The sequence below is a fragment of the Adelges cooleyi genome, unplaced genomic scaffold (assembly GCF_023614345.1).
Source record: "Adelges cooleyi isolate 19-005CV unplaced genomic scaffold, UGA_ACOO_1.1 ACOO_flye_CR_arks_rails_tigmint_CR_PRNA_2, whole genome shotgun sequence".
In the NCBI taxonomy this organism is placed as follows: domain Eukaryota; kingdom Metazoa; phylum Arthropoda; class Insecta; order Hemiptera; family Adelgidae; genus Adelges; species Adelges cooleyi.
In genome coordinates, this window is record NW_026095860.1 from 8,403,543 (window position 1) to 8,415,444 (window position 11,902).

The window sequence follows — 11,902 nt, forward strand, 5'->3', positions numbered from 1 at the left end:
TGTTCAGATTACTTATCGTTAGGAACGTGGGTTATATGGTCCACCGTACTTGGCCTATTGTTGTGGCCTCTTATAGAGTATACAATCCATCGATGGTTGTTCCACCTACAGCCGCCGGACAATTCACCGCTACTCATCACGTTACATTTTGGCATTCACGGACTGCATCACAAGGTAAAAAAAAAATGTTTAATCGTTTTTATATGACATATAATTTATAATTAAAATATATAATCGAATAAACTTCTGCGTTTTTTAAGAAGTATTCTAAAGTTATTGCGATATCAATGTGAAGGCGTCGATATCCCCAACAAATTGTTGACGTAACTTACTTTTAAAAAACATTTTTTTTTAAACGATAACACGTGTTTTTTGTATTACCGACGAAAAAGGTAGTAACTCAATTGTGTTATTCAGAACCTCTGGTCTATTCAAGATAAAGACTTATTTGCCGGTTATCAGTTTAAAACATATATATATATATATATATTTTTTTTTTTTTAATTACGTCAGTTTTCAGGGTTAACGTTTCTACTCCTGTTTTCGGTTGTAGCAAATATTACGCAAACCATAAAACGCTATATGCGTCGTTTGCATTTACACAGCTATGAGTTTTTTTGGAAGCTGACTTTTGAGCTTACAATAATTTGAATCGTTGAAATTACTCATTAGGATTATAATATAAGTGTGCACATACAATATGTATTGCCATATTTACCGCTTTCCAAATGAAGCCTTATAAAAAGGCGTACATATATGTACAGAATTGCAGTGTGCTGTATCGATAACCAATAAACGTATGTATTTCAGCTGTCATAATATGATATTATATTACTCTAGATGGTGAACGTTATCTATTTGCGTGCATGACATTCTTACAACTTTCTATTAGTTACAAAAAACAAAGCTATGAACTGGTCGACATAATCGTTGGTCGGGTCAAAAAAGCCACTCAGTGTTGTCTAAAAAAAATTTGTCAACAAACTTAAATGATATATTTTTTTTAGTTTGCCATAGTGATTTCTCCTGGCGAGTGATTCCAACAGTAGTCGGTAACGGCTTGTCACTTTCGACGACTAATGATTGTGTCCGCGTTGTTATTATTATTATTATCTGTTTAACTTATAAAAGACCCATTAAAACCGATGATGTTGTATTTGGACAACAGTATTGTGTACTAATTTTTGTGCAATAGAAAAAGTATAATAGTATGGTTAAGTACAAGCACTCGTTTATCCGACTAGAACAGATTTGAATTGCCCAGCGGCAAATACCTTCGGTAAAGTTTTTACTTCGAAAAGAATTTGTTTCCAACCATAAATACTCGTATCTTAACGAGGAACGAAATGCGGTAAAATAGTGTATCTGCAATGGTTTTCCGCTCCAGTTCTTTATCCGGTCTACTCTCTTGAGTGTTATAAACTTTGATCAGTGAGTTGGTTAAATGCATCACTGAGCTCATTCGAATTGCAAGTATTTCCCTGTTAGTTTATTGTGAGTAACGGAAGTGTATTTAATTAATTATTACCCATTGAAGAGTTTGGTTTTACAAAATATGTATAATTTTATCTCAGTGGATGATATCATTAAAATCGGAATGGGGAAAATCTAGAACTGTTATCCATCGTAAGTATTTTGTTAATAAAATACAACCAAATATTTTATTTATCTGGGTTAACGGTCTCAAGTGAATACGATATGCATAATAGACATCAAAGGATATCGCTTGTTCCTTTGGTTTTTTACCAGAAATACACACTTAGAAAATAAATTCAAAATCACTTGGACGCGATATAATTGATGAAATTATATAAAACTACCATTGCCGGTATAATAAACTTTAAAGATTCATAATTAGAGGTCACAATATTAGAAAATATCAGTTTTATCATTTCAATGGGCTGTAACTTGATAAAATAATTTTATCTTAAATATCAAGAGAGTTAACTTGAAGTGTCATATTCCAGCTTAAAGGATCTTTTTTAAAATTTTAAAAATGTTGAATAGTTATTATCAAGTTTTTTTTAATGAAAAACTAAAGTTTTCCATGTTTAATAATAAAACGTAAAAAAAAATCACGAGGAAATACTTAGAGTGAAGCTATACATCTGATATTTTTGGAACTTCTTGTTTGAGTAAGCTACTATTGATTAAAATGGTAAGCCGTAGGAATAACAAAATAAAAAACTTGTTTACACTAAGTTGCACTAAAAAGAAATATCAAAACCCCTTAAAGTCAACGAGTCATTGGTAGGTGAAAATAACTTTTCAGAAGTAGTTGCTGTAGAAATATGTTAGTGCGCTTACAAGTTCTCGATCGATTTGTAACCTTCGTGGCGAGCCCCTTAAAATAAGAAGTGTTCGCCGAAAGTCAACGACGGCCATTGACATTAAAAAGGTACTTTTAAAAGTATTTATAGTTTTCTAGGAAAAATTAATTTTCCAACAAGTTAAAAAGAAAAACATTGTTAGAACGGTACTACAGACAAAGATTATAATATATCCTATTACAAAATGCGATTCAACTGCGGCGTATGCTCAACATATTGCCATTCGTTAAATTAAAGCGGTAGTCGTGATTTTCCCGAATTCAGCTTGTTCGCTTTCTTTACCCCATCGTCTTTGGTCGTATTCTGTGCGTCTGTTTGGTTTGCTGTAATCGCTAAATATGAATAAAAAATATAAAGTTACTCCGATAATTGTGGCGCATATACACAATATAGTCTAAACACATATCAGGATAATCATATTTCTATATGCAGCAACACTCCTGGCCGCTGACGACAAAAAACAATTAAGTTTGTTCCGTATGCCAGTACTCATGCATTTAACTGTTCACGCCATTTTTATGAAAATTCCTGTAGAAGCAATTTGTTTCATGCTTTGGCTAATACATTGTTTTTCACCCGTTTTGTATGAGACCGTTTATTAGTAGGATTACCATGATATCGTTGATTTTTTTTTATTCACGATAGTAAAAAAATCATATTAATGCAGACAGTGCATTTTGAAAAAGAGAACTTGATAATTAATTGTATTCTACAATAAAGTCGTCCAACTACCGTGTTAGAAAATCCTGGAAAGTCACCATGTTATTGTTTGTTGCAGGAATTTTTTCATCATGAAATAATGAAACTAAGCACCCGGTTGGCAATAACGATTTCAATCAAATCTATTGTAATAATTGATATATTATAATATATTTAATTGGTGTATTATAATTATAATTTTGTATTCCCTACTCAAGTCTTAAAACGTATCCTCATAAACGATATAAGCGATCCAATAAAGATAATGACATGGAACTAGCAAGTGATTGAGGCGCATTGATGGTTTACAAGAAATGTATAGTTCAAAGTTAATCGATAGTTCGTGTGTAGTATTTATATATTGTTATTGGCAAGGACGGGTGCGGTGACATGGGCTTGGTCGCAGAACGGGAAAACTACAATTTGCTGTGCTGCTAATATTCCATCCACGATTGGCCTTGGCGTTTCTTCCGAGTTTTGAATACGAACAATCGAGTCCTCTTCGAAAATCCCTCTCATCATTTTCTCTGGTAGATTTCATTATTGAATAACACGTTTACAGATTGGAGAACCAATAAAGAAGTCGCCACGACCGTCCAGCAATCTTGCTCTAGAACCTAGATTCACTATTTTATTAACTATAGTAATTATAAAGATTCATGAAGTTTAATGATAAACTAACGATCTTGTAGCTATAAAGTATAAACCGTTTTTTGTGGAGTATACAAAGTATAGCTGGTTTACCTTATCTGAAAAGCATATTTTGACGATTCATCATCATTGGTTTATGCACGGAGGTATACTGAATTTTTCGAAATTACATTAGCACCTTCTCTTAATTTTTCCGTTGATCGGAAGTATTCAATGTTAAAGATATCTTTCAAGGAGATCATTTTTAATGCATCATGAATATCAATACATGATAATTGTAAAACAATACTTCAGCAAACATATACCGCCCATATCTATACAATTAACTGAACTTATTCGGTCGTTCCGGCGTTAATATTTTATGATGTTAAACACGCTTTATCATAGACATAGTTCGACTTCTAAATGTGAAGCTAATTACACTTGCACGTGTTAAATGATGTACGTGTGTCCCTCAAAAATCCTCCTCTATTCATCGTTACGTAATCGATGAAATACTGAATAACTGAATCATCACGATTATAAATAAACCGTGAACTCCACTCTTGTGTGCACTCACATTCGCCAGTACCTACTTGTATTACTAGTATTTGTGTTTGCCGAAACATGATAATTTTTGGGAAATATATCAGGAAATCATGTAAATATTTCTTTTTCGATTATCATTTATAGGAATAAAAAATTGTAATAAGAAAAAATATTTTTAAATGTTTACTCAATAAAATAATACGATTATTAAACGCTCGTCGGTGAGATCTTCGTCACTTTCCCCTCTAAATTGTACCTGAAGAGAAATTCCCCGCCCTCGTTCTCATACTCAGAATTATATTGTTGTTGCTAATTTTTTTTACAAAAATAGATTTTTAAATAAAGAGATAGACTGTTAAAATATACTCTTCGTTAAACAAAACATATGCAAAGCATGGCTGATGGTTTAAAAATGATCGTTTCGTAGACAAAGTATACTTAAAAAGTAGACGTATAGGCACGTTTTAATTGGTAGTTATTGGTTCTAATTGAATAGTGCTAAAATTCAAATATCATATTATTAATCAGTCAAGATTAAAGAAACTAATTTAATTTTGCATGCAATATATTTTTATATGTACGGTTATAGATGATGATGCGATTCGCTGCCCTAACAACTTTTGATTAATTGGAATTATTTGAGTAAACATCACTGTTATTTTTAAAAACGATGAGTCGTCTGACTATTTGATTGTTCGATCGTTTATAGATAAGTTTTCCATCAGACATTGTAAGGTCATTCTGTTATATATTTTCTGTTTAGTTTAATATAAATTTCCAAAAATATAATTTTCAAATAAAACGTAAATTGAGTTAGTTTTACTCTCGACTTTATTTACAATAGAATTAATCGTCTGGTGATAAATATAATTAGTAATTTGCTGTATAATCTTATTGCCGATGATTTAAGACATCTGAGACAGTAGACATTTAAAACGCAGAATCTTCAATTAGTTTGCTTTGAATTTTAAATTAATTTGGCGTTAAACAGATTAACAATATTAGTGCAGTTGTTTTTCGTTTGATATTGTATTAAACTTTGTTCACTTTGATCTTCACGTGCACGTATAACACATTGCGCCCTAAAAATCAAATAATATTTCATCAAAATGAAAAACATATAAATTATAATCTAATTAAGTAATTTGGTGCTTGTTGCAAAAACCTTTTAGTTCAGTGCTTTCGTCCGTCGCTATTCAAATCAGAATACAACTCGTTTTGATGTACTATTAATACTTCATGTATCATTTAATATATTACGTTCGTGTGTCAGTCGCTTGTAAAATTGTTTGATTTAAAAGACCCACAGACGTCCTGTATATCTATGATAGATATACAGTAGTCCCTAATACTTAAAATGTATTTGTTTTTTGTTATTTGCCTTTCAAACGTGAAACGTTCGTTTATAATTTACAAAAGTTCCTCATACTTAATAACAAAGTGAATTGATTTTTTTTCGGTTATTTTTTGTTAGTCCTACTATATTATTTAATATTAAGGACTGGCGGTTTTCATATATAATCAGAAGTGATATTATTAGTGGTTAAAATGTTACTAATAATTCAGCATAATATTATTTCGGACCCGTATTTAGTATAAAATAGCTATTAAAAAAGTATTTTTTCGAAAGATGACTTAAAAACCTCATATTTTTCATAAAACTCGAGGAAAATGTATCAAAAATATTTAAAAACTAGTGTGTTTGAAAATAGAAAAAGTATGTGGACATTGTAAATGTTCATTCATTCCTACTAACTAGCTCAACCAAAATATATTATGACTTAACAAGACACCAAATACATCAGTTTCCAATCACATTCAGTGTGATTCAATTAGTTTTTTTAATTCTCCAATAGTTATTTGTTTCAACAACTTTTTAAAAAACAAGTTTTTTTTTTCATTTTTAAAATTGTATTCCTAGTTTTAAAGACTTGGTTTTTAGCTTTATTTTTACTATTCACAAAGTGTTGCCATTAAATAATTTTTAGTTTTAATAGTTGCTATTGAAATCAAATATTGTACTTCTATTATTGAAAGTAATACATTTTTAAAATAATCTGAGAACTTTCTCAATCATAAAAGCCGCCGTACTGGTTTAAGACTTAAGTGGAATGTTGTCATTACAAAACCTTTTTACATAACTGAAAAGTCATGATATAACCATTCCTGTATTTTAAATACTTTCTAGTGTTTCCAGCATATTATTATACAACTTTTTGGTCGCATGTCTGTAAAAAATATAATATAAAAGTGGGAATTTTTAACAGTTCAGATTTTTCTAAATGTCATACAAAAGGATAATTTTTGAGCTGGATATTTGAATGCAACACTATTGTGGTAAATATTTTTAGCATTGTTTTTTACTCGAAGGATATTTTTGTTATACATTTTTTTAAGAATCATGAAAAATAATTTTTAAAAATGCTCAATGAGCATAGGTCTTAGACGTATATGCATTATAATTAATATAAGTATGCATAACTGACAGGTTCAGTTTATTGATGGTACGATTGACGTATAGATAACACACAACTAACGCGCATTATTGCTATAGCAACAACCGCAATCAACAATGTCAGAAAATAGTATAATTATATAGTTACAAATGTAACATTACATATGTGTACAATAACTTTGCACGTAACAAATGAATTTAATTTATAAAAAAAAATTACCATTCTAAAAAAATAGAAGAAAAGGTATTTTTGTGTTATTGTATACTCAACATTTGCTTCGTAAACAATTAAAAAAACACTTGTACAAAAAGCTAGGGGCTTTTAATAGTATATATAATGTCTAACACTTGAGCAAAGACCATAAAGAGTTTTCTCTTTATTCGATTTGCATTCGAATATGCATAATTTATATACTCAACAGTAATATATGTATTATTACACATACACAAACACCAAATATACATAGTAAATCTAAAATCTTAAAAAGAAAATTGTATTAAAAAACGAATTTATTATATTTTTCTTATGTTTTAAGTTTTAACTGTTTTAATTAGAATAGTTTATATTCTATTTACTTTATGGTCGTTCTCACTAGCTTACCTTAAAAGTTTGCATTACTAAAATTATAATCTAAGTCTGAACTATACTTGAATGTCAAAACTATACATTAATGTGCTATACTTAAGCTAAACTGACGAGGACAGCCAAAATATTTTATCCACACAATTAATCAGCGTAGAGATTTTTTTTCTAACATTAACCGTTCAAAATGGGCTCCCCTGAACGTTGTGGTTTTACGCATTGTGGAAAAGGTCGTTTGCGGTAAAAACAAATATTTCTTTAAATGTTAAAGGAGATATTCTCATTTACATGTAAAAAATGTCTTCTTGGTACTATGTTGGCGCGATATAAAACGATTTTCTTATGAAAAGTTCAATATTTGTGATTAGAAATCAGTTATAAATTTTAATTTAAGCATACAATTTCGTAATCATAAATTAAAGCACAAAATTAATTTATTTTTAAATTAAATTTTTAAAACTATAAAATTAATTTAACTAATTTTATATTTTTTACATTACATTATTTTTATGGTACATGAGAAATATAGTTATACTCCTTAAACTTAATACCATATTCCAAAAAAATAGGTAAAATCGTAGGAAGAATATGTTGAATTTGTAGGAAAAAACTTGTCGTAGTTTAATACCATCATCTGAATAAAGAGAAACGAGCCAAGACTTAACAGCATTTTTTTATTTGTCAACAGGTGCCATTTGACGACCGACGGTTATTATTTCCCCCGGTACCCGCGGCCATACTCATATCCGCTGCTTATGCCATTTACCTTGCGTTATTTCCTTATTGGATGGCACCACTGGTATTGGCCGGTATGATAGCTGGTAAGTAACACATACTTTAAATATAATACATAATATTCTAGCTACTTACAGAAATAATGATGCATCTCAAAAAAAAAAAAAAAAAACCCATATACTATTTATAAAAATATACTTAGCTCATTAGCTTTGGCATTAAGTTAATTTAAAATAAAAATTAGCGATTTAAATAAATAATTATTTTCTACATACATTTTCGCGCCAAAAATAGATTCTGCGGTGAGCATAAAACTGAAAACATGGATACATCCGAAAATTATCCACATAATATTTAAATCCATGAAAGCATGAACACATTATTAAACTTACCATGATAATAACCGATCAATTCTTCTTCTTCTAGTTACCAATATTTTGATTGGTTAGCTGCATTCCTTTACGTCTCTATCATAATTGCGTCCCTTTAATTCTTGGTATTTATTTTTCTCCACGTATTAAAGGATCTATGGTATGTTTTCTATTCTTGGTTTACAACTTTTCGTACGTACAAACCTATTTTCATTTTTATGGTGTTCGGCCATCTTATCATGTTACACCTTCTAGACTTAATTATTTGCCATGCTTACCATTTTTTTATTTTATTTAGTACTTCTTCATTGGTCACTGTTTCGGCCCTAGGAATTCTTAGCATTCATCGATAACAATACATCTCAAATGCTATAGCTTCTTATTCTCTACACTCAATAGTCAATACATACACTTTCATGATTTTTTTTTCTAGTATTTAATCCAACGCTATTTGTTGCGAATAATTTTTTTTTTGTGTAAAGGCCATTTCCTCTGCTCTAGGTATTCTACTTACTTACAACGATATTCTTCTGTTACTACTTTCAAGGTAGATAAAGTTTCGAACTTGTTCAATTGGTACTCTGTCTATGTAAATGTCAGCGGTTACTGTATCATTTTTTCTACAAACCATTGCTCTGGTTTTCTTGTTAGGTTCATTCCATGTTTCATTGTTATTTCTTCCAATTTTTTTAGTAAAACCTAAAAGTTTTACTTTTTTCCGAGCAAATCGAGAAGTGTTTATCTGTTGTCATTAGCAACAGCAGAAAAATTTAATAAAAGTTACTTATTTTGTTTTGACTTGAACATGTGTTATGGATAGGGCTGTTTAAAATGTATTTATTATTTTGTGCATTATATTTTAACATAATTTTTTCGTTTGCAGGCTATGTAACATATGATTTAATACATTTTTATTTACACTACGGGTGTCCCAGCCAAGGCTCATATTTGTACACCATGAAAAGATACCACAATCAACATCATTTTGCGCACCACGAAAGCGGTTTGTATAAAAAAATATGTAAAATATCCTGCTAAAAATTTAAGTCGAATTTATTGGCCGACTCCAGTGCAGAAGTGTATTTTAAATATAAGTTAGAAACGACATATCTTTTTTACTTCTTATACTAATGATTTTCGGAAAACTTAAAATAAGATAATAAAATATAGTATGCAAATTGTCAAAAAATCTATAAACAAAAAATGTATTCGTCAAAGAATAATGGATAATTTTGTTTAATCCTTAAGGGGACACCAAGGAGGAAGTTGTCTGTGCATTTTTCAGCAACATTTTCTCGAAAGCCAACGAATTTATATCAAATGGCTCAATGAAACAAAAGTGCTCATACTAGAAAAGCTTATACATTTTGAATGAAAAATAAAACTTTTAAAAAAATATATAAGAAATGTTTCCGATCTCATAAATAGTTATTGTTGCAAATAAATCAAGGCAAAATTAATATAACTACAATTAGAGTTGACAACAAATAAACTAAGATCAATTTTTCTTTATCAATCTGGTGTGTGTGTGTGTGGATGTGGTGTGTTGTCGTTAAATGTCCAAAAGCGATTTTCTAGTATTTCAGTACAGCAATCGGTGACCGGCGTGTCAACCCTCATCCCCCTGACCAGTTTTTGTTTAATATTAAATTTTTCTTTCTGTTTTCAGGTTTCGGTATCAGCAGCCAATTTTGGGACCACATATTCGGCACAGCAATTGCACTGAAAAACCTTAGCCGATGTTTGAAATGGTACTAAAGCGAGTACTAATAAAACACGTGCCTTATATTATGTATTACAAATTTTAATTTATATATATATATATATAGGTTTTATATATTAAATAATTGTTTAATTCATTTTTTTTTAACTCTCAAGCGTGGAGTCGCTCTCCTACCACCAAGCAAATATTTATTATTTTTATTTTTTAAATGATTAATTTAAAACTTTAAAGCCACACCCGAAGTAAACGGTATAACTCAGTATATAATTATTGAAATGTTTTGTTATAATATTATTACTATAAATATTTATACAAGGTCGCTTTTTATTGCTATTTTTGTTTTAATAAAACGGCATTACAAAAAACAAATAAAAAATCTAAAAATATGTTTAGTTGTTACACTGTACGTTATAATTTTTTTTTGTCCCTTTGTAACTAAGCACTACTAATACTACTGTATGACCGCAACAAAACACCGTTATGTCAGATAAATTCGTCATCGGTTCCTGTTTCCTTTAATAATTAACTCAATGTAATAAATACATTGGTATTTGTTCGGATGAAAAATGACTTAGGCCGACGTCGGTCATTCGTTTTGAAAAGTCAATATGATAATAAGACGCGGGCAAACTGAACAGAATAATATGAAGTGGTCTTAAATTAATAACTTTTCCTTCTCAACGTTTGTCTTAAATGTAAGTTATTTTTGGGTTTGACCAACATAAACAAATTAAAATACCCTTAACAGTTGGCGTTTTTATTTGTCAACTGCTATTCTGTCTTGTTTAAGTGCATGATTTTTATTTAAAACAAAATCTCCGTGATTAAGTCCCGACACTAAATGTTGTTTAAGATGAACTTTTAATATTGCACAATTTAAACATAATATAGTTACAAAAGTAATAGGTTTAGTTGAGTAGACGCCAAGGTTAGAGATGAATATAAAAGATCGCTTTAGAAAAATTGGAATCATAAGAAATAATTTGATAGCAAACTGCTATGAGCTCCATAGAGAATTTATAAATTTGTTTTGCTTTGATGCAGAACTGAGCTGAGTTGGCTTTACAATGGTGTGTGTTTTGAACAGACAGGGGGATAGACCCACAAGGAAAGAAGGAGTTATTTTTTATCAAGAGACTCATTTTTTTTATATCAAAATAAATTTACTATGTAGGTATTACTAAAATTATAAATTATTATTAATGTTATTTTTCGTTATATTCCCATACTACAACTAGTGACAAGTAATGATCAATTTTTTTTCCATTTTAGTAGCCTTTCTAAAATAATTCCTTGTAAAAAAATCTATCTAACTACCCCAGCGTACGTACAGGTAAGAAAAAATTAAGTTCAACGTAGCATGATCAACTAGTAATCTATACAAATAAAAAGAAATAAGTTGAAGATTTTTTTTTACAGCTTTAATGTGTATCAAATATTTGTGGATTATTTTGTTGTTTATAGAACTACTTAAACGCGCCAACTTTTTTTAAGGGTAAAGTGTAAACTACTATAAATCATTACTTTTACATAATTTTTGAATTCATTAGTCTGTTGTGGCAAATTAGTATAAACATTTTTTGTAAAAACAACATTTTCGACGCTTTTGTTAAACGGATGAAAATTGTTTTGTTGTAAAGCATACAAATTAAATTTCTCTATGTGAGCTGAAAGGTAAGTTTCTTTTAATTTTTATTCAGAAAAATAAGTTATTGAAAAATAAAAAAGTAAAAATTTTTGAAATTCAATTTTAAAAACAAAATAATTAATCGGCCCTTTTTGACCTTATAGAGTAGATTTTGAGGTTACAAAAAAGACAATCTAGAC

At 29.6% G+C, this 11,902-nt stretch overlaps 1 protein-coding gene across 1 annotated transcript in view; it reads left to right on the forward strand.

Moving 5' to 3' along the window:
* Positions 1–10,461, forward strand: part of LOC126833635 (fatty acid 2-hydroxylase) — a 28,978-nt gene extending 18,517 nt beyond the window's left edge. The window contains exons 3-6 of the mRNA XM_050565077.1: positions 8–174; positions 7,935–8,067; positions 9,236–9,355; positions 10,022–10,461. Of these exons, the coding sequence (XP_050421034.1) occupies positions 8–174; positions 7,935–8,067; positions 9,236–9,355; positions 10,022–10,110 (509 nt within the window). The 3' untranslated portion in view covers positions 10,111–10,461. The remainder of the gene's footprint in view (positions 1–7; positions 175–7,934; positions 8,068–9,235; positions 9,356–10,021) is intronic.
* Positions 10,462–11,902: the final 1,441 nt, after the last annotated feature.